Genomic DNA, 23,305 nt, shown 5'->3' with positions numbered 1-23,305 from the left:
GTTCCCTCATCTGTAAAATGGGGGTGAAGAACTGTGAGCCCCATGTGGGACAACCTGATCACCTTGTAACCCCCAGCGCTTAGAACAGTGCTTCGCACATAGTAAGCGCTTAATAAATGTCATTATTAATTAGGAGGGAGGGAGGTCTAAGTAATGGGGGGGTGGGAGAAGGGGGCTGGAAGCCCACCAGGGAAGACTCGTTGGGGGCGGCGGGATTGGCGGAGGGCCCGTGGGGTGGCAGGGAGCGCTGTGCTACGGTCCATTGGCTTGGCGGAGGGAGGGAGGGAGGGAAATCTGGGTTGGGGAACAGAGAGGGCAAGAGGAGAGCTGGAAGCACACAGCAGCGTACTGAGCACTCGGGAAGGTATGGGCCTAGCAAGACCCCCAACACCGTGTCCAGAGAGGCCCGGGTATTCCCCCCCGACCTGCCCTGACCCCACCTGCCGCCCCGCATTTCGCCATAGATCCTGCCCGGCGTCAAGGTGGTCATCGTGAACCCGGACACCAAGGGGCCCGTCGGGGACTCCCACCTCGGAGAGGTTGGTACCCTCAGTCTGTCCGTGGGATTTATTGAGCGCCTACGGTGTGAGAGCACCGGACTGAACGTTTGGGAGAGGACAGTACAGCGGAGTTGATAGACGTGATCCCTGCCCACGGGGAGCTTCCAGTCTCCAGGCACTCGGTGGTCTGTTCATGGCGGGGTGTCGAGGGGCGGCCCCAGAGTTGGCGCCGTGTCCTCCCCCCTGCATCCCCCTCCCAGAGGGGCATCTGCCCTGGTTTTAATGTTCTCCCGAGACTGGGATGCCCCAACTCTCGGCAAATTCTAGACTGTGAGCCCACTGTTGGGTAGGGACTGTCTCTATATGTTGCCAATTTGTACTTCCCAAGAGCTTAGTACAGTGCTCTGCACACAGTAAGCGCTCAATAAATACGATTGAGTGAATGAATGAATGAATGCTCCCTCGTCGACAGCCCCCTCCTTAATAGTACTACCCGTGGTATCTGTTAAGTGTTGACTGCGTGGTAAGCATTGTCCCGAGCGCTGGGGTAGATACCAGCTGCTCCAGTTGGACACAGTCCCTGTCCCGCTTGGGGCTCACAGTCTAAGAACAGGCATTAAAACCCCCATTTTACAGATGAGGAAAGTGAGGTCCAGAGAAGTGACGTGACTTGCCTAAAGTCACACGGCAAGGCAAGAAGCAGCGTGGCTCAGTGACAAGAGCCCGGGCTTTGGAGTCAGAGGTCACGGGTTCAAATCCCGGCTCCGCCAATTGTCAGCTGTGTGACTTTGGGCAAGTCACTTCATCATCATCAATCGTATTTATTGAGTGCTTACTGTGTGCAAAGCACTGTACTAAGCGCTTGATTTCTCTGGGCCTCAGTTACTTCATCTGTAAAATGGGGATAAAGACCGTGAGCCCCCTGCGGGACAACCTGATCACCTTGTAACCTCCTCGGTGCTTAGAACAGTGCTTTGCACATTCATTCATTCATCCAATCGTATTTATTGAGCGCTTACTGTGTGCAGAGCACTGTACTAAGTGCTTGGGAAGTACAAGTTGGCAACATATAGAGACGGCCCCTACCCAACAGCGGGCTCACAGTCCAGATGTCACAGTCTAATGGTGCTTAATAAATGCCATTGTCATTATTAAGTGGCAGAGCCGGGAGGAGAACTCGGGTCCTCTGGCTCCCAGGCACGGGCTGTGGTCATTAGGCCACACCGCTTCCCCTTCTGCCGCTTGGCCTGAACGGGACGGACTCTAAGGAGTCTTTGGGAGTCTAAGGAGTCCTCTCCCCCTCGTCCCCCTCTCCATCCCCCCATCTTACCTCCTTCCCTTCCCCACAGCACCTGTTTATATGTATCTATGTTTGTACATATTTATCACTCTATTTATTTTACCTGTACATATCTATTCTATTTATTTTATTTTGTTAGTATGTTTGGTTTTGTTCTCCGTCTCCCCGTTTTAGACTGTGAGCCCACTGCTGGGTAGGGACTGTCTCCATATGTTGCCAACTTGGACTTCCCAAGCGCTTAGTCCAGTGCTCTGCACACAGTAAGCGCTCAATAAATACGATTGATTGATTTGGGGGTGGGGCGGGAGCGGTGAGAGTTCCGCGGGAGGGACGGCGGGCCGGTCCCTGTCGGGGATGGACCGCCCCCCTCCCCAGCTCCCGTCCCGTCAGCCAGCATAAGCCCACGTGTCGGCCCGTCCGATCTGCTGGTGCTCCCAGCCGCGCTGCTTCCCGGTGTGGAGGGAGGCACCACCCGAGGGTCCCCGCCCGTCCATCCCGCCCCTCTCGCCGCAGGTGTGGGTGAACAGCCCGCACACGGCCAGCGGTTACTACACCATCTACGACAACGAGACGCTGCAGGCCGACCACTTCAACACGCGCCTCAGCTTTGGGGACGCCGCGCCGACGCTCTGGGCCCGCACCGGCTACCTGGGGTTCGTCCGCCGGACGGAGCTCACGGCCGCGTCCGGAGGTACGACGCGGCCCCACCCCGGGACCTCCGAGCCGCCACCGTGGGGGGCGGGAGCCGGGAGGGGCGGGCAGAGCGGGCGGGGAGCCCCTGGGCTCTCGACGGACTCCGCCGCGCGCCGCCCCCGCTAACGCGCCCCTCGGCCTCGCCAGAACGCCACGACGCCCTGTACGTGGTGGGAGCCCTGGACGAGACCCTGGAGCTGCGGGGGCTGCGCTATCACCCCACCGACATCGAGACCTCCGTGTCCCGCACCCACCGCAGCATCGCCGAATGGTAGGCCGCCCGCCCGCCCGCCGGGCACCCACTCCCTCGCCGGGCTCAGGGGACACCGAGGGCGAGGCGAGGTTTCGGCCCGGGGATTCGGCTGACCGAGAAGCACCAGCCATCCCCCTCACCCCCGCGGCCACTGACCTTTCTGCTCCCCCAGTCCATCAGTCAGCAGCATTGGCTGAGCGCCCACTGTGTTGAGCGCTTGGGAGAGCTCAGTAGAGCTAGTAGGCGCGATCCCGGCCCTCGAGGAGCTTCCAGTCGAATCCGGGGGTCAGACAGACCCTAAAATAAATTACAGGCCAAGAGGAGAGGGACTTGAGCTAGCGCTGATGACAAGGGGTAGGGAAGATCATCTTCATCATCGATCGTATTTATTGAGCGCTTACTATGTGCAGAGCACTGGACTAAGCGCTTGGGAAGTACAAATTGGCAACATCTAGAGACAGTCCCTACCCAACAGTGGGCTCACAGTCTAAAAGGGGGAGACAGAGAACAAAACCAAACATAGTAACAAAATAAAATAAATAGACTAGATATGTACAAGTAGAATAAATAAATAGAGTAATAAATATGTACCCTGGGGAGTGGTTATAAGCGCTTAGGAGGCCTAGTACACATGGCTACTCGGGCAGCCCAACCGAGTCTGTTCCATTTTCCAGAGTGATCTCGGTCGATTTTAAGGGAAATCAAAGTGCCTCTGGACAGCCAGAATATTGATAGCCTTTATCGTCCTGTCAAGAAAACCAAGTTAGCGGCCAAAAAACAATTTGGGCACCACTGGGGACCGAAGACCAGTTTAGTCAACCCCACGGTTATGTGAAGTTTACTTGTGACCCTGTGGCCACAAGATCTGAAGTCTCAGTCGGCAACAGAGAGAGACAGCCCCTACCCACCAGCGGGCTCCCAATTTCGAAGGGGGAGACAGAACCCGTGACCTCTGACCCCCAAGCTTGTGCTTCTCTATGTGCCAAGCACTGTTCTAAGCGCTTAGTTAGACATTCATTCATTCTATCGTATTGATTGAGCGCTTACTGTGTTCAGAGCACTGGACTAAGCGCTTGGGAAGTCTGAGTCGGCAACAGAGACAGTCCCTACCCACCAACAGGCTCCCAATCTAGAAGGGGGTGGCAGAATCCATGACCTCTGACTCCCAAGGGGTGTGGTTTCATTAGGCCTCCTCCTCCTTGCCCGGACTTGAAGCCGCAGTCTGGTAAAGGAGGCCGTCGGACGCTTCTCAGCCAGGACGGAGACAGCCGCGGGACCCCCCCCCCTCCCTCCTCCCTGGCGAGCCCAAGGGGCCGGACTCCCCCAAACCCACCAGGGCCCAGTGGGTGGGCGGGGGCGGGCGGGGAGGATGCCTGGGGAATGTGGCCCCCTGGGTTCGCTCATTCCCTGCCGCGCCCTGGCAGTGCCGTGTTTACGTGGACCAACCTGCTGGTGGTGGTGGTGGAGCTGTGCGGCTGCGAGCAGGAGGCCCTGGACCTGGTGCCCCTGGTGACCAACGTGGTCCTGGAGGAACACTACCTCATCGTCGGGGTCGTGGTGGTGGTGGACCCCGGGGTCATCCCCATCAACTCGCGGGGCGAGAAGCAGCGGATGCACCTGCGCGACAGCTTCCTGGCCGACCAGCTGGACCCCATCTACGTGGCCTACAACATGTGAGCCGCCGGACGGACCCGCCGGGGCGGGGAGGCTCGGCCCCCGCCCGCAGGTGGACGGACGGGCCCCGGCCTCGCCCCTCCGCGTGAACCAGGGGGCGGAAGGGCCACCGGCCTGCCCCGGAGGGGCGGGGAGGGGGCCTTCTCCGCCCGTCTCTCACCATCTTCGCAGCCGTGCTGTTGTGGTCGGGATCCGCCCGAACCAGAGAACCGTCCCGGACCTCGTGTCCGCCGCCGCCTGTGTCGTCAGCTCCGCTCGCACCCCCGCCCCGAGCCGGCACCTCCCCGAGCGCCCCGCAGCTTTGAGACTCGCTTCCCGTTCCCGCCAGCTGCACGTCATCGTCGCCTCCGCTCCCATCTCATCCCGGGGGCCCGCGCCACCTGGCCGGACTCGGGGCGGGGGGGTCCCGGGTCACTGAACCCGGGCCCGGCTCGGGAGCCCCAGGCGGAGGCCGGAAAGGGAGCCGAGAGATGGCGCCGGGGCCGGATCGGGAGAGCCCGGGAGAGGAGCGGGGGGCCGGCGGGCAGGCGGACGGCCTACCATCCGGCGGACCCTCCCGAATCCCACCCCTCGGACTGGGAAAGCCAAAGCAGCAGCGCTGACCCGGCCCGCCGCCCCACCCCCGGGGCCCCCCACCCCGACTCCCAGCCTGGAGTCCGGCGGGGGGGCCTGGGACCGGCCCATACGAATGGGAAACCACCCCTTCTCGCCCCAGATCAGAACCCAGTTGGATTTTCCTATTTTTTTCTTACAGAAATATTTTTTAAAACGAGAAAAAGTTAAGTGTGAGAGAGAGAGAGAGAGAGAGAACGTGTGACGTCAGGTGGTTCTCTCGGACCAGGCTGGCCTGTTGTGTAAATACGCACCTAGACTATTTTAATATGGACGCCGCCCGTCTCTGCCCCGTCCCGGCCCACCGTGTAAAGGAAGTGCGGCTCTAGACCGTTGGCCGCCCCGGGCTCGGAACGGGCAGCCGGCGTGGCCGGTTGGGAGTGGGACGTGGCCACCGGCTGGGCCCCCTCTGGGAGACGTCAGGATGGTCCGGGTGGGCTCTCCCACCCGCTGGCCTTGGGGCGGAGGGGGGCACGTCCATCCACCTTGACCGAAGCGGCCAGACGGCCGCTGACCGCGCCGCTGAAGTCTGCCCCTCGTGCCCCGCTCTCGGGTGGCACCCCCCAAAGGGGGAGATGGGGGAGGGAAGGCCGCCGGCCCAGAGGAAGGCAGTTGTGACATTTAGCTTCCCTTCCCGCTTCCCAGTTACCCAATGCGGGGCGGCCTGCGCTGTCCGGGCCTGGGCAGCCTGGCACCCTGCCACCTCTGCGCTCCCAGCTCAGCCAGGCCGGAGGGGAGAAGAGGGACCGGCTTCTCACCACGCTATTACGTACGAGACGTCCCCTTCCAGCCCCGGTCCGGCCCCTGCGACCTGGGCATTGTTGGGGGAGGGCTCCTTACGGGGCTGCTTGAGGCCGGAGAACGGACAAGATGACCTTATCCGGGGCCAGCCAACGTGGCCAGCCTCGGGCCCATTCGAGTCGAGGGCCCCCTTCCCCTGTTCTCCCCGAGGAGCTCGCCTAGGGCGGACAGGGTCCCCCCGCGGGCCTGGGCCTGGGCCACCCCCGGCTCGGCTCGCAAGGTGCTGACTTGGAGCCCCTCTCCCCTCCCCGGCTCCGTCCCGCTCCCCTAATCCCCCCGGCCCCGGACCTGGTGCTGTTTCCCATCCATCACACCCAGGAAATTTGAGCGCGTCCCGGCCTCGCTCATCCCCACCCTAAAACGAACGGCCTCCTGGTGGTCCCCCGGGCCCTCCCCGTCGGCCGGCCCTCACCCCCTCACCACTAAGGACCCCTCACCCTGTTGGGGCCGGGGTCGACGGGGTGGTCCCCGCGGAGCAGCAGGCCGGGAGGCAACGGGAGAAACCTCTCAGTCCTCGAGGCGGTTTTCCTCTACCTCCCGGCCCCCGCCAGACCGACCCGTGTAATTATGTACAAAGGTTTTTTATTTATTTGAAATTAGGCTAGAGATACATTTTTCCATTTAACATCCGGCCGGACGGTGTCCGATTAACCCATTGAATGTGTTTCCTCCGTCTCGTGTTAATAAATATTGATGCCCGTCGTCGCCCGGCTCCGTCCTTGCCCCGAGGGCGGCGGTTCGCTAAGCGCTGCGACGGACACGGATCAGCGAGACGGGAATCCCAGATCAGTCACTGGGGGGTGGGAGCTCCCTGACCCGAGAGAGAGAGAGAGCAGGCATCTTTACTGGGGCTTCGGGCCAACCTCCTCCCTCCGGCCAGGTATTATATATATATTGATGGTATTTATTAAGCGCTTACTATGTGCAAAGCACTGTTCTAAGCACTGGGGAGGTAACAAGGTGATCAGGTTGTCCCACGGGGGGCTCACAGTCTTAATCTCCATTTTACAGATGAGGTAACTGAGGCACAGAGAAGTTAAGTGACTTGTCCAAAGTCACACAGCAGACCACTGGGGGAGCCGGGATTTGAACCCATGATCTCTGACTCCAAAGCCCAGGCTCTTTCCACTGAGCCACGCTGCTTCCCATAATAATGATAGCATTTATTAAGCGCTTACTATGTGCAAAGCACTGTTCTAAGCGCTCGGGAGGTTACAAGGTGATCAGGTTGTCCCACGGGGGGCTCACAGTCTTAATCCCCCTTTTACAGATGAGGTAACTGAGGCACAGAGAAGTCAAGTGACTTGCCCAAAGTCACACAACTGGCAATTGACAGAGCTGGGATTTGAACCCGTGACCTCTGACTCCAAAGCCCGTGCTTTTTCCACTGAGCCACGCTGCGGGCTCACAACCCGCCAGGTGGCTAAAACAGTCCGGGCGGGCGGCTGCCAGTCCCCGGGCGAGGGTCTCCGCATCCCTCCCGCCGTTGCCTGCCCCCTTTTCCCCCGGAATTGACCATCCTCCCACGGGGCGTGCTCTATCTTGCTGGAATCCCAGCCTGGGGGTCCTCTGGGAGCCGGGAAACGGGGGAGCGGGGGGCGCAGCGTCCACGCTGAATCAATCAATCAATCAATCGTATTTATTGAGCGCTTACTATGTGCAGAGCACTGTACTAAGCGCTTGGGAAGTACAAATTGGCATCACATAGAGACAGTCCCTACCCAACAGTGGGCTCACAGTCTAAAAGGGGGAGACAGAGAACAGAACCAAACATACCAACAAAATAAAATAAGTAGGATAGAAATGTACAAGTAAAATAAATAAATAAATAAATAAATAGAGTAATAAATATGTACAACCATATATACATATATACAGGTGCTGTGGGGAAGGGAAGGAGGTAAGACGGGGGGATGGAGAGGGGGACGAGGGGAGAGGAAAGAAGGGGCTCAGTCTGGGAAGGCCTCCTGGAGGAGGTGAGCTCTCAGCAGGGCCTTGAAGGGAGGAAGAGAGCTAGCTTGGCGGATGGGCAGAGGGAGGGAAGAGCCCTGAAGAGCCCTGTCGTTCCTCCAGTAAACGCTTTGGGCCGTGGACTCTCCCGTCGCCCATTCCCGGGGTGGACGATTGGCTTCCCGGACCATCAGCCCCCTCAGAGGGATCGCCCCAGCATTGCTGGTGATTCCCGGGGCCCAACACCCTTCCCGAGGGGACCGACATCCCGGGAGGGGCCGTCCGGCCTCATCTCCATCCCCAGGGCCTGGAAAGGGCCCGGGGAGGGACCTCGGAGCGTCGTGGGCAGAAGGTGGAGACCCCGAAGGAGGGGGCATCTGGGAGGAGGAGCCACCGTCCCTGGGGGACCAAGGATTTGGGCCTGCTCTCATTCAGTCCCACGTGGAGCTCACAGTCTTAACCCCCATTTTCCAGACGAGGTAACTGAGGCCCAGAGATGTTTAGCGACTTGCCCCAAGTCACACAGCTGATAAGTGGCGGAGGCGGGACTAGAACCCACAACCTCTGACTCCCAAGCGTGGGCTCATTCCACTGAGCCACGCTACTTCTCTAACCTAGAGGGGGAGAAAAACATTAATACGAAGGAAATGAGCTCAGAATTAGTGGAAGGAGCACGGGGCTGGCAGTCAGGAAACCCCGGTAAGTAATCTTGCCTTTAGCACTTGCCTGCTGTGTGACCTTGGGGGAGTTGCTTAGCCGCTCTGGGACTCAGTTTCCTCATCTGCGAAATGGGGCTTAGGAGTCGGAGGTCATGGGTTCTGTCTCCCCCTTCTAGACCGTGAGCCCGTTGTTGGGTCGGGACCATCTCTATATGTTGCCGACTTGTACTTCCCAAGCGCTTGGTGCAGTGCTCTGCGCACAGTAAGCGCTCAATAAATACGATTAAATGAATGACACACACAAATCATAATAATAATGATGGCATCTGTTAAGCACTTACTGTGTGCCAGGCACAGAACTAAGGACTGGAATACAAGCAAATCAGATTGGACACAGTAGTACCTGTTTCACATAGAGCTCACAATCTGTCCCCATTTTACACACGAGGTAACTGAGGCCCAGAGAAGTGAAGTGACTTGCCCAAGGCCACACAGCACAGCTCACAGCAGCAAGTGTCGCAGCGGGGATTAGAACCCATGACCTTTCAACTCCCAGGCCTGTGCTCTCTCCACTATGCCCATGCTGCTTCCAACACAAACACAAGCAGGTGCTCTGTCCCACTCTTTCTCGCTTTCCGAGGGCTGCAAGGAGAAAATCCAGACTCTGTCCTCAACGGGTTGCCAGTCTAGCGGAGGAGAGGCACAACATATATTACGTAAGGGAAAATAATAATAATAATAATGATGGCATTTATTAAGCACTTACTATGTGCAAAGCACTGTTCTAAGTGCTGGGGTGGATACAAGGTGATCAGGTTGTCCCACGTGGGGCTCACAGTCTTAATCCCCGTTTTACAGATGAGGTAACTGAGGCTCAGAGAATTTAAGTGACTTGCCCAAGGTCACACAGCAGACGTGGCGGAGCCGGGATTTGAACCCATGACCTCTGACTCCAAAGCCCGTGCTCTTTCCACTGAGCCACACTCCTTCCCTAAAAAAGAGACAATAGTGTCCGTAAAAAATGAGGAAGTGACCGATTGCCCAAACCAAACCCAAGCAGCAGAGATGCGGGATGCTGGAACTGCTGGAGGTGACCGTTCGCTTAGTGTACACAGTAAGCCCTAGGGAAATAATAATAATAATGGCATTTATTAAGCGCTTACTAAGTGCATAGCACTGTTCTAAGCGCTGGGGCTACAAGGTGATCAGGTTGTCCCACGGGGGGCTCACAGCCTTCATCCCCATTTTACAGATGAGGGAACTGAAGCAGAGACTAATAATAATAATAATAATGTCATTTATAAAGCAGTTACTATGTGCCAAGCACTGTTCTAAGCACTGGGGAGGTTACAAGGTGATCAGGTTGTCCCACGGTGGGGCTCACAGGCTTCATCCCCATTTTACAGATGAGGGAACTGAAGCAGAGACTAATAATAATAATAATAATAATAATGTCATTTATAAAGCAGTTACTATGTGCCAAGCACTGTTCTAAGCACTGGGGAGGTTACAAGGTGATCAGGTTGTCCCACGGTGGGGCTCACAGGCTTCATCCCCATTTTACAGATGAGGGAACTGAAGCGGAGACTAATACTACTACTAATTATGGCATTTATGAAGCAGTTACTACGTGCCAAGCATTGTTCTAAGTGCTGGGGAGGTTACATGGTGACCAAGTTGTGCCACGGGGGGGGGGTTCACAGAGGTTATATCAGGAAATAGAGGTTGATCGATTCATCCCAAGTAATCTCCCGTTTTCCGGTGGTGCTTTCCCGATGGATTTTGTTTTGGATCAATCAGTCAACCAACCTCGGGTATTTCCCGAGTGCTTACTGTGTGCAGGGAACTGGACTAAGAGGTTGGAAGAGGACAACGGAGCTGGAGGTCGCTGAATCTGGGTATTGCCCCCAAGATGGCCAACAACTGTCCAGTCCAAGGGCCGGACGAGCCCAAAAATCTGGATTTGGGAGGCGGGAGGGGGTATCCTGAAGTTTGGCCAAAGGCTGCTGCCCGGCTCCGGGCTCCGACCCTGGTGGAGGCAGGCCCGACGATGAAGCCGTGGCTCGAGTCGCCTGGGGTTTCTGCCCACTTTACGATGCGCCGCTCGCCTGCTGTTCGATCTTGGGCAAGTTACTTACCTTCTCTGTGCCTCACTCGTCTATAAAAGTACAGTGCTCTGCACGCAGTAAGCGCTCAATAAATACGATTGATGAAAATGTACGTACCTTAATTCTATTTATTCATCATGGATCTGTGTCCCGGGAAGCAGAGGTCTAATTATGCTGTGACTGTGGGCTCACCTAAGGTGGTGCGGGGAAAGAACACTGCCCACGGGCCAGATTCAGCTACAGAGATCCCTTTTCAACCTTAATTATTAATAGTAATAATAATGGCATATGGTAATAATAATGATGGCATTTATTAAGCGCTTACTGTGTGCAAAGCACTGTTCTAAGCGCTGGGGAGGGTACAAGGTGATCAGGTTGTCTCCCTAGCTAGACTGTAAGCTCATTATGGACAGGGAAAGTGTCTGTTAATTCTCTTATACTCTCAAGCGCTCAGAACAGTGCTTTGCACATAGTAAGCACTCAATAAATAGGATTGATTGATTTTCAATACCTGTTCTTCTTCCTGCATAGACTGAGTCCTATGAGGGACAGGAATTGGGTCTGACCTGATAATCTTGTATTTACCCCAGGGCTTGGCACATAGTAAGTGCTTAACAAATACCCCATCTTAGTCAATCATCACTTATTATTATGTACAAAGCCTCCCCAAAGGGTGGTTTCACTAGGTCCAAGCTTACTACGGCAAAGATGCTGAGGGTTTGACCGGATTATTTTTTGTTTTATTCATTCATTCAGTGCTATTTATTGAGTGCTTACTGCGTGCCAAGCACTGTACTAAGCACTTGGGAAAGTACCATATGATAATAAACAGATGCATTCCCTGCCTACAATGTGCTTACATGGCATTTGTTAACCACTTACTATGAGCCAGGCACTGTGCTAAGCGTCGGGGAAGAGAAGCAGCATGGCTCAGTGGAAAGAGCCCGGGCTTCGGAGTCAGGGGTCATGGGTTCGAATCCCAGCTCTGCCACTTAATAATAATAATAATAATTGGCATTTGTTAAGCACTTACTATGTGCAAAGCACTGTTCTAAGCGCTGGGGAGGATACAGGGTGATCAGGTTGTCCCACGTGGGGCTCACAGTCTAAATCCCCATTTTACAGATGAGGGAACTGAGTCCCAGAGAAGTTAAGTGACTTGCCCAAGATCACACAGCAGACATGTGGCGGAGTTGGAATTCGAACCCATGACCTCTGACTCCAAAGCCCGGGCTCTTTCCACTGAGCCACGCTGCTTCTCTGTAAGCAGACTTGTCACCCATGACTTGTCACCCATGACTTGTCAGCTGTGTGACTGTGGGCAAGTCACCTAACTTCTCTGTGCCTCAGTTCCCTCATCTGTAAAATGGGGATGAAGACTGTGAGCCCCCGGTGGGACAACCTGATCTCCTTGTAGCCTCCCCAGTGCTAAGAACAGTGCTTTGCACATAGTAAGCGCTTAATAAATGTCATCATTATTATTATTATATACAAGGTACAGTCCATGTCCCATATGGGGTTCACAGGCTTCATGCCCGTTTTACCAAAGAGGGAACTGAGGCCCAGAGACGTGAAGTGACTTACCCAAGGTCACACAGCAAACAAGTGGAGGAATTGTAATTCCAGGTCTTCCTGGCTCCTGGGCGGAGCTCCTATCCACCAGCCAGGGATGTTCTGCTGAGTCCCCGGCCTCCCACCGGATCTGTGTCCCGGGAAGCAGAGGTCTAATTATCCTGTGACTATGGGATCACCTAAGGTGGTCCGGGGAAAGAACACTGCCCACAGGCCAGATTCAGCTACAGAGATCCCTTTTCAACCTTTATTATTAATAGTAATAATAATGGCATATGGTAATAATAATGATGGCATTTATTAAGCGCTTACTGTGTGCAAAGCACTGTTCTAAGCACTGGGGAGGTTACAAGGAGATCAGGTTGTCCCACGGGGGGCTCACAGTCTTAATCCCCATTTTACAGATGATGATGGCATTTACTAAGCGCTTACTATGTGCAAAGCACTGTTCTAAGCGCTGGGGAAGTTACAAGGTGATCAGGTTGTCCCATGTGGGGCTCACAGTCTTAATCCCCATTTTACGGATGAGGGAACTGAGACACAGAGAAGTTAAGTGACTTGCCCAGAGTCACACAGCTGACAATTGGCAGAGCTGGGATATGGTAAAGTGCTTACTGTAATAATAATAATAATAATGGCATTTATTAAGCACTTGCTATGTGCTGGGCACACGGGTAGATACAAGCAAATCGGGCTGGACACTGTCCCGTCCCATGTGGGGCTCACACTATCAATCCCCATTTTATAGATGAGGGTACTGAGGCCCAGAGAAGTAAAGTAATAATAATAATAATAATGGCATTTATTGAGTGCTTACTATGTGCAAAGCACTGTTCTAAGCGCTGGGGAGGGTACAAGGTGATCAGGTTGTCCCACGGGGGGCTCACAGTCTTAATCCCCATTTTACAGATGTGGTAACTGAGGCACAGAGAAGTGAAGTGACTTGCCCAAGGTCACATAGCAGGCATGTGGCGGAGCCGGGATTTGAACCCATGACCCCTGACTCCAAAGCCCGGGCTCTTTCCACTGAGCCATGCTGCCTCAGTGACCTCATCTGTAAAATGGGGATTAAAACTGTGAGCTCCCCCATATGGGATGACCTGATTCATTCATTCATTCATTGAGAAGTAACGTGGCTCAGTGGGAAAGAGCCTGGGCTTTGGAGTCAGAGGTCATGGGTTCAAATCCCAGCTCCGCCGATTCTCAGCTGTGTGACGTTGGGCAACTCACTTAACTTCTCTGTGCCTCAGCTCCCTCATCTGTAAAATGGGGATGAAGACTGTGAGACCCCCATGGGACAACCTGATCACTTTGTAACCTCCCCAGCGCTTAGAACAGTGCTTTGCACATAGTGCTTAATAAATGCCATCATCATTATTATTATTCATTCAATTGTATTTATTGAGCACTTACTGTGTGCAGAGCACTGTACTGAGCGCTTGGGAAGTCCAAGTTGGCAACATATAGAGACGGTCCCTACCCAGCAGTGGGCTCACAGTCTAGAAAGTCTGATCACCTTGTAACCTCCCCAGCGCTTAGAACAGTACTTTGCACATGGCAGGCGCTTAATAAATGCCATTTTTTTTTAAAAAAATGCCGTTCATTCATTCATTCATTCAATCGTATTTCTTGAGCGCTTACTGTGTGCGGAGCACTGTACTAAGCGCTTGGGAAGTCCAAGTTGGCAACATATAGAGGCGGTCCCTACCCAACAATTAATCAATCAATTGTATTTCTTGAGCGCTTACTGTGTGCGGAGCACTGGACTAAGCGCTTGGGAAGTCCAAGTTGGCAACATATAGAGATGGTCCCTACCCAATCAATCAATCAATCGTATTTATTGAGCGCTTACTGTGTGCAGAGCACTGTACTAAGCGCTTGGGAAGTCCAAGTTGGCAACATATAGAGACGGCCCCTACCCAACAATCAATCAATCAATCGTATTTACTGAGTGCTTACTGTGTGCGGAGCACTGTACTAAGCGCTTGGAAAGTCCAAGTCAGCAACATCTAGAGACGGCCCCTACCCCACAGCGGGCCCACAGTCTAGAAGGGGGAGACAGGCAACGAAACAAATCAACAAAGTAAAATAAATAGAATGAGCATGTACAAATAAAATAAATAAATTCTATTCATTTTATTCTGTTAATACGTTTTGCTTTGTTCTCCATCTCCCCCTTCTAGACTGTGAGCCCGCTGTTGGGTAAGGACCGTCTCTAGATGTTGCCAACTTGGACTTCCCAACGCCCTACTGAGAGCTCACCTCCTCCAGGAGGCCTTCCCAGCCTGAGCCCCTTCCTTCCTCTCCCCCACTCCATCCCCCCAAGGTCCCTCCTTCCCTTCCCCACAGCACCTGGATATATGGTTGTACATATTTATTACTCTATTTATTTATTTATTTTACTTGTACCTATCCTATTTATTTCATTTTGTTAGTCTGTTTGGTTTTGTTTTCTGTCTCCCGCTTCTAGACTGTGAGCCCGCCGTTGGGTCGGGACCGTCTCTAGATGTTGCCAGCTTGGACTTCCCAAGCGCTTAGTCCAGTGCTCTGCACACAGTAAGTGCTCAATAAATACGATTGATTGATTGATTAGTCCAGTGCTCTCCACACAGTAAGCGCTCAATAAATACGATGGAATTAATGAATAAATGCCATTATTATTATCATTCATTACTACCATTATTACCGTTATTATCATTATTCTCATTATTACCTCGTTCTCGCCTGTCCCGCCATCGACCCCCGGCCCACGTCCTCCCCCGGGCCTGGAATGCCCTCCCTCTGCCCATCCGCCAAGCTAGCTCTCTTCCTCCCTTCAAGGCCCTGCTGAGAGCTCACCTCCTCCAGGAGGCCTTCCCAGACTGAGCCCCTTCCTTCCTCTCCCCCTCGTCCCCCTCTCCATCCCCCCGTCTTACCTCCTTCCCTTCCCCACAGCACCTGTATATATGTATATATGTTTGTACATATTTATTACTCTATTTATTTTACTTGTACATGTCTATTCTATTTATTTTATTCTGTTAGTATGTTTGGTTTTGTTCTCCGTCTCCCCCTTTTAGACTGTGAGCCCACTGTTGGGTAGGGACTGTCTCTCTGTGTTGCCAATTTGTACTTCCCAAGCGCTTAGTCCAGCGCTCTGCACACAGTAAGCGCTCAATCAATACGATTGATGATGATGACGATGCTGTCTCCCCCTTTTAGACTGTGAGCCCACTGTTGGGTAGGGACTGTCTCTATGTGTTGCCAATTTGTACTTCCCAAGCGCTTAGTCCAGCGCTCTGCACACAGTAAGCGCTCAATCAATACGATTGATGATGACGATGACGATGATGTCTCCCCCTTTTAGACTGTGAGCCCACTGTTGGGTAGGGACTGTCTCTATGTGTTGCCAATTTGTACTTCCCAAGCGCTTAGTACAGCGCTCTGCACACAGTAAGCGCTCAATAAATACGATTGATGATGAGGACGATGATGTCTCCCCCTTTTAGACTGTGAGCCCTCTGTTGGGTAGGGACTGTCTCTATGTGTTGCCAATTTGTATTTCCCAAGCACTTAGTCCAGCGCTCTGCACACAGTAAGCGCTCAATCAATACGATTGATGATGACGACGATGATGTCTCCCCCTTTTAGACTGTGAGCCCACTGTTGGGTAGGGACTGTCTCTATAGGTTGCCAACTTGTCCTTCCCAAGCGCTTAGTCCAGTGCTCTGCACATAGTAAGCGCTCAATAAATGCGATTGATGATGATCAGTGGGAAGGGCAGGCCTGGCCGCCTGAGGGGAGGGCCGCCTCAGGCGACGCCTCAGGGGGCCGACAAGATGGCGTCGGGTCACGTGGTGCGCGCGGCGCGGTGACGCAGCGCGGCGGCCCTCACGGCCCTCGGCCTTCCTCCTCCTCCTCCTCCTCTCTGCCCCCATTCCCCTCCTTTTCCCCCTCCCCCGTCCCGGGGCCTGCTGTTGACGCCGCCGAGGCCAGGCGGGAGCGTTTGGGCCGCCATTTGCCGGTCCCCTGTCCCCGCCCCGGAAGGTCGGGAGGCCCGGGCCTCAGGTGAGGGGCCCCGGCGCGAGGGCGGGGGGGCGCGCGAGCGCGTGCGCGCGCAGCTGAGGGGGGGGGCGCGCGAGCGCGTGCGCGCGCAGCTGGGGGGGGGGCGCGCGCGCGCGAGGTTGGCGGGTGGGGGAGGGGAGAGGCCCGTCAGGCGGCCGGACGACTCCATTAGCGCGGGGGGGGGCGGGGGGGTCCATCCATTGGACGCCTCTCCAACCGGGCCCTGGGCCCGGCCTCAGTTTCCCCCAGGGCGACCCTTCCCTCAGAACAACGTTTAGCGCAGGGGAGCCCGGAATCGGGCCCCTCCCCGCCCCTGACTGACTGAATGAATCCCTCTCCCCCTCCTCATCCCCCCCCCCCGCCTTCCCTCCTTCCCTTCCCCACAGCACCTGTGTATATCATAATAAATCATAATGGCATTTGTTAAGGGCCTACTGTGTGCAGAGCACTGTGCTGAGCGATGGGGAGGTTTCAATCAATCAATCGTATTGAGCTCTTACTGTGTGTAGAGCACTGGACTAATCAATCGTATTTATTGAGCAATTACTGTGTGCAGAGCACTGGACTAAGCGTTTGGGAAGTGCAAGTTGGCAACATAATAATAATCAATCAATCGTATTATTGAGCGCTTACTGTGTGCAGAGCACTGGACTAAGCTCTTGGGAAGTACAAGTTGGCAACATAATAATCAATCGTATTTATTGAGCGCTTACTGTGTGCAGAGCACTGGACTAAGCGCTTGGGAAGTACAAGTTGGCAACAATAATAATCAATCAAATTTATTGAGCGCTTACTGTGTGTAGAGCACTGGACTAAGCGCTTGGGAAGTACAAGTTGGCAACATAATAATCGTATTTATTGAGCGCTTACTGTGTGCAGAGCATTGGACTAAGCGCTTGGGAAGTACAAGTTGGCAACAATAATCAATTGTATTTATTGAGCGCTTCCTGTGTGCAGAGCACTGGACTAAGCGCTTGGGAAGTACAAGTTGGCAACATAATAATCAGTCGTATTTATTGAGCGCTTACTGTGTGCAGAGCACTGGACTGAGCGCTTGGGAAGTACAAGTTGGCAACATAATAATAATCAATCAATCGTATTTATTGAGCGCTTACTGTGTGCAGAGCACTGGACTAAGCGCTTGGGAAGTACAAGTTGGCAACATAATAATAATCGTATTTATTGAGCGCTTACTGTGTGCAGAGCACTGTACTAAGCGGTTGGGAAGTACAAGTCGGCAACACATAGAGACAGTCCCTACCCAACAGCGGGCTCACAGTCTAGAAATATAATAATAATGGCATTTATTAAGCGCTTACTATGTGCAAAGCACTGTTCTAAGCGCTGGGGGGGATACAAGGTGATTAGATTGCCCCACGTGGGGCTCACAGTCTTCATCCCCATTTGACAGATGAGGGAACTGAAGCACAGAGAAGTGAAGCAACTTGCCCAAAGTCACACAGCTGACAATTGGTGGAGCTGGAATTTGAACCCATGACCTCTGACTCCAAAGCCCGTGCTCTTTTCCACTGAGCCACGCTATCTAGAGACGGTCCCTACCCAACAGTGGGCTCACAGTCTAGAAGGGGGAGACAGAGAACAAAACAAAACATATTAACAAAATAACATAAATAGAATAGTAAATATGTACAAGTAAAATAAATAAATAAATAGAGTAATAAATATGTACAAACGTATATACATATATACAGGTGCTGTGGGGAAGGGAAAGAGGTAAGACTGGGTGGGGGGGATGGAGAGGGGGAGTGGGATCAAGTTGTCCCACATGGGGCTCATAGTCTTTATCCCCATTTTACAGATGAGGTCACTGAGGCCCAGAGAATCAATCAATCAGTCGTATTTATTGAGCGCTTACTGTGTGCAGAGCACTGTACTAAGCGCTTGGGAAGTACAAGTTGGCAACATATAGTGACGGTCCCTACCCAACAGTGGGCTCACAGTCTAGAAGTGGGCTCACAGTGTAGTTACAGACGAGGTAACTGAGGCACAGAGAAGTTAAGTGACTTGCCCAAAGTCACACAGCTGACAAGTGGTGGAGCTGGGATTTGCCCACCGTTGGGTAGGGGCCGGCTCTATATGTTGCCAACCTGTGCTTCCCAAGCGCTTAGTACAGTGCTCTGCACACAGTAAGTGCTCAATAAATACGATTGAATGAATGAATGAATTTGAACCCATGACCTCTGACTCCCAAGCCCGTGCTCTTTCCACTGAGCCAAGATGCTTCTCTCTGTACCAAGCACTGTTCTAAGCGCCGAGGTAGACATTCATTCATTCCATCCTATTTATTGAGCGCTTACTGTGTGCAGGGCACTGTACTAAGCGCTTGGGAAGCCCAAGTCGGCAACATAGAGGGATGGTCCCTACCCACCAACAGGCTCCCAATCTAGAAGGGGAGGCAGAGAACAAAACAAAACATACGGACAGGTGAAACATGTATGTGAAACAAAACGTATCCACCCCCAGCCTCCTTGCCCGCTGCCCCCCTTTTGTGGTATTTGTTAAGCGCTTACTACGTGTTAGGCACGTACTAATCCCCGGGGTAGACAGTAAGCCCGTTGTGGGCAGGGATTGTTTCTATTTGTTGCCGACTTGTACTTCCCAGGCGCTTAGTACAGTGCTCTGCACTCAGTAAGCGCTCAAATATGGTCCAATGAATGATGATTATTATTATGACATTTGTTAAGTGCTTACTATGTGCTAAGCACTGTTCTAAGTGCTGGGGTAGATACAGCCTAGACCGTGAGCCCCTTGTGGGCAGGGATTGTCTCCATTTGTTGCCGAATTGTACTTCCCAAGCACTTGGTACGGTGCTCTGCACGCAGTAAGCGCTCAATAAATACGGTCCCATGAATGATGACTATTATTATAATATTTGTGAAGCGCTTACTACGTGCTAGGCACGTGCTAAGCCCTGGGGTAGACAGCGAGCCCGTTGTGGGCAGGGATTGTTTCTATTTGTTGCCTAGTTGTACTTCCCAGGCGCTTAGTACAGTGCTCTGCACTCAGTAAGCGCTCAAATACAGTCCAATGAATGATGATTATTATTATGACATTTGTTAAGTGCTTACTATGTGCTAAGCACTGTTCTAAGCGCTGGGGTAGATACAAGCTAGACCGTGAGCCCCTTGTGGGCAGGGTTTGTCTCCATTTGTTGCCGAATTGTACTTCCCAAGCACTTGGTACAGTGCTCTGCACGCAGTAAGCGCTCAATAAATACGGTCCCATGAATGATGACTATTATTATAATATTTGTGAAGCGCTTACTACGTGCTAGGCCCGTACTAAGCCCCGGGGTAGACAGTGAGCCCGTTGTGGGCAGGGATTGTTTCTACTTGTTGCCGAGTTGTACTTCGCAGGCGCTTAGTATAGTGCTCTGCACTCAGTAAGCGCTCAATAAATACGGTCCAATGAATGATGATTATTATTATGACATTTGTTAAGTGCTTACTATGTGCTAAGCACTGTACTGTATTTATTTTACTTGTACATTTCTATCCTATTTATTTTATTTTGTTGGTATGTTTGGTTCTGTTCTCTGTCTCCCCCTTTTAGACTGTGAGCCCACTGTTGGGTAGGGACTGTCTCTATGTGTTGCCAATTTGTACTTCCCAAGCGCTTAGTACAGTGCTCTGCACATAGTAAGCGCTCAATAAATACGATTGATTGATTGATTGATTCTAAGCGCTGGGGTAGATACAGGCTAGACCGTGAGCCCCTTGTGGGCAGGGATTGTCTCCATTTGTTGCCGAATTGTACTTCCCAAGCACTTGGTACGGTGCTCTGCACGCAGTAAGCGCTCAATAAATGCGGTCCCATGAATGATGACTATTATTATAATATTTGTGAAGCGCTTACTACGTGCTAGGCACATACTAAGCCCTGGGGTAGACAGTGAGCCTGTTGTGGGCAGGGATTGTTTCTATTTGTTGCCGAGTTGTACTTCCCAGGCGCTTAGTACAGTGCTCTGCACTCAGTAAGCGCTCAATAAATACGGTCCAATGAATGATGACTATTATTATAATATTTCTGAAGCGCTTACTATGTGCTAAGCACTGTTCTAAGCACTGGGGTAGGTATAATAATAATGATGGCATTTGTTAAGCGCTTACTGTACTCTAAGCACTGGAGGGATACAGGGTGATCAGATTGCCCCACGTGGGGCTCACAGTCTTCATCCCCATTTTACAGATGAGGGAACTGAGGCTCAGAGAAGTTAAGTGACTTGCCCAAGGTCACACAGCAGACATGTGGCAGAGCCGGGATTACAAGCTAGACCGTGAGCCTGTTGTGGGCAGGGATTGTCTCTATTTGTTGCCGAATTGTACTTCCCAAGCACTTAGTACAGTGCTCTGCATGCAGTAAGCGCTCAACTATAGTCCAATGAATGATTATTATTATGGTGTTAAGCGCTTACTATGTGCTAAGCACTGGGTTAGACACAGGGTCATCAGATTGCCCCACGTGGGGCTCACAGTCTTCATCCCCATTTTACAGATGAGGGAACTGAGGCTCAGAGAAGTTAAGTGACTTGCCCAAGGTCACACAGCAGACATGTGGCGGAGCCGGGATTACAAGCTAGACCGTGAGCCTGTTGTGGGCAGGGATTGTCTCTATTTGTTGCCGAATTGTACTTCCCAAGCACTTAGTACAGTGCTCTGCACGCAGTAAGCGCTCAACTATAGTCCAATGAATGATTATTATTATGGTGTTAAGCGCTTACTATGTGCTAAGCACTGGGTTAGACACAGGGCCATCAGATTGTCCCACGTGGGGCTCACCTTCGTAATCCATATTTGACAGATGAGGTAACTGAGGCACAGAGAAGCTAAGTGACTTGCCCAGGGTCACACAGCAGACAAGCGGCAGAGGCGGGATTAGAACCCACATCCTCCGACTCCCAACCCCGTGTCCTTTCCACGGGGCTGCACTGAATGAATGTCCCACTCCCAGTCTTAATTCCCAGTTCTCAGAGGAGGAAACTGAGGCCCAGTGACGTGAAGTAATTTTTTTATAATGGTATTTGCCGGGCTCTTACTGAGGGCCGGGCACTGTACTAAGTGCCCCGGAAAGGTACAAGTTCAGTCAAGTTGGACGCGGTCCATGTTCCACAAGGGGATCAGTTGTGCACTTCACTGTTGTGTTGTATTGTGTTCTCCCAAGCCCTTTGTACAGTGCTGTGCACATAGTAAGCACCTAGTAAATAAGGAGAAGCCGCGAGGCTCAGTGCAAAGAGCCCGGGCTTTGGAGTCAGAGGTCATGGGTTCAAATCCCAGCTCCGCCGATTGTCAGCTGGGTGACTTCGGGCAAGTCACTTCACTTCTCTGGGCCTCAGTTCCCTCATCTGTAAAATGGGGATTAAGACTGTGAGCCCCCCGTGGGACAACCTGATCGCCTTGTATCCTTCCCAGCGCTTAGAACAGTGCTTTTGTCTCCCCCTTTTAGACTGTGAGCCCACTGTTGGGTAGGGACTGTCTCTATACGTTGCCAATTTGTACTTCCCAAGTGCTTAGTACAGTGCTCTGCACATAGTAAGCGCTCAATAAATACGATTGATGATGATGATGATGATGCTTTGCGCATAGTAAGCGCTTAACAAATGCCATCATTATAATACCACTGAAGGATTGATTCTCTGCCCCCCTAATGTTCATTCATTCGTATTTATTGAGCGCTTACTGTGTGCAGAGCACAAGCTTTCAACGTGAGAAGCGATGCGGCCTCCTCCAAGAGGCCTTCCCAGACTACGCCCCACTTTTCCTCATCTCCCACCCCCATCTGCATCGCCCCGGCTTCCTTCCTTTGCTCTTCCCCCGTCCCATCATCATCAATCATACTTATTGAGCGCTTACCATGTGCAGAGCACTGTACTAAGCGCTTGGGAAGTACAAATTGGCAACATATAGAGACAGTCCCTACCCAACAGTGGGCTCACAGTCTAAAAGGGGAAGACAGAGAACAAAACCAAACATACTAACAAAATAAAATAAATAGAATAGATATGTACAAGTAAAATAAATAAATTTGACTTGTCCCAGCCCCACAGCATTTATGTAAATGTCTGTCATTTTATTTATTTGTATCAATGTCTGCCTCCCCCCACCCCCTAGGCTGTAAACCCGTTGTGGGCAGGGAATGTGACTGCTTATTCTTTTTTTTATTTAATGGCATTTATTAAGCGCTTACTATGTGCAAAGCACTGTTCTAAGCGCTGGTGAGGTTACAAGGTGATAAAGTTGTCCCACAGGGTGCTCACAGTCTTAATCCCCATTTTACAGATGAGGGAACTGAGGCGCAGAGAAGTGAAGTGACTTGCCCAAAGTCTTCCAGCTGACAATTGGTGGAGCCGGGATTCGAACCCATGACCTCTGACTCCAAAGCCCGGGCTCTTTCCGCTGAGCCACGCTGCTTCTCATACTCTTGTATTATTGTATTATTATTCTTGTATTATTCTTGAGAAGCAGCGTGGCTCAGTGGAAAGAGCCCGGGCTTTGGAGTCAGAGGTCGTGGCTTCGAATCCACACGCCTGCTGTGTGACCTTGGGCAAGTCACTTCACTTCTCTGAGCCTCAGTTACCTCATCTGTAAAATGGGGATTAAGACTGTGAGCCCCGCGTGGGACAACCTGATCACCTTGTATCCCCCCCCAGCGCTTAGAACAGTGCTTTGCACATAGTAAGCGCTTAACAAATGCCATCATTATTATTACTATTATCATAGTCTCTCAAGCGCTTAGTACAGTGCTCTGCACAAAGCGTTCAATAAATCCAGCTGAATGAATGAAGTCAGAGGACCTGGGTCCTAATCCCGGCTCTGCCACTTATCTGCTGTGTGATCTTGGGAAGCAGCGTGGCTCAGTGGAAAGAGCCCGGGCTTTGGAGTCAGAGGTCATGGGTTCAAATCCCGGCTCCGCCACTTGTCAGCTCTGTGACTTTGGGCAAGTCACTTCACTTCTCTGGGCCTCAGTTACCTCATCTGTAAAATGGGGATTAAGACTGTGAACCCCGCGTGGGACAACCTGATCACCTTGTAAACTCCCCGGTGCTTAGAACAGTGCTTTGCACATAATAAGCGCTTAATAAATGCCATCATCATTATCTTGGGCAAGTCACTTCACTTCTC

At 52.5% G+C, this 23,305-nt stretch overlaps 2 protein-coding genes across 4 annotated transcripts in view; both read left to right on the top strand.

Annotated features, from left to right (window-relative positions):
* Nucleotides 1-4,511, top strand: part of DIP2B (disco interacting protein 2 homolog B) — a 139,961-nt gene extending 135,450 nt beyond the window's left edge. The window contains exons 35-38 of the mRNA XM_038752224.1: nt 465-539; nt 2,314-2,491; nt 2,641-2,764; nt 4,171-4,511. Of these exons, the coding sequence (XP_038608152.1) occupies nt 465-539; nt 2,314-2,491; nt 2,641-2,764; nt 4,171-4,423 (630 nt within the window). The 3' untranslated portion in view covers nt 4,424-4,511. The remainder of the gene's footprint in view (nt 1-464; nt 540-2,313; nt 2,492-2,640; nt 2,765-4,170) is intronic.
* An 11,508-nt stretch (nt 4,512-16,019) lies between these two features.
* Nucleotides 16,020-23,305, top strand: part of ATF1 (activating transcription factor 1) — a 37,859-nt gene continuing 30,573 nt past the window's right edge. For 2 of the 3 annotated variants that reach the window (XM_038752678.1, XM_038752676.1), the window contains exon 1: nt 16,021-16,169. The gene's annotated coding sequence lies outside the window, so the exon portion shown is untranslated. Of the gene's footprint in view, nt 16,170-23,305 lie in introns of all 3 variants that reach the window. The other variant, XM_038752673.1, reaches the window with a different exon arrangement.

The sequence above is a fragment of the Tachyglossus aculeatus genome, chromosome 10, assembly GCF_015852505.1.
Source record: "Tachyglossus aculeatus isolate mTacAcu1 chromosome 10, mTacAcu1.pri, whole genome shotgun sequence".
NCBI classification, from domain to species: domain Eukaryota; kingdom Metazoa; phylum Chordata; class Mammalia; order Monotremata; family Tachyglossidae; genus Tachyglossus; species Tachyglossus aculeatus.
The sequence above is the reverse complement of the archived record's forward strand: the minus strand, read 5'-3'. Positions and strand labels throughout refer to the sequence as shown.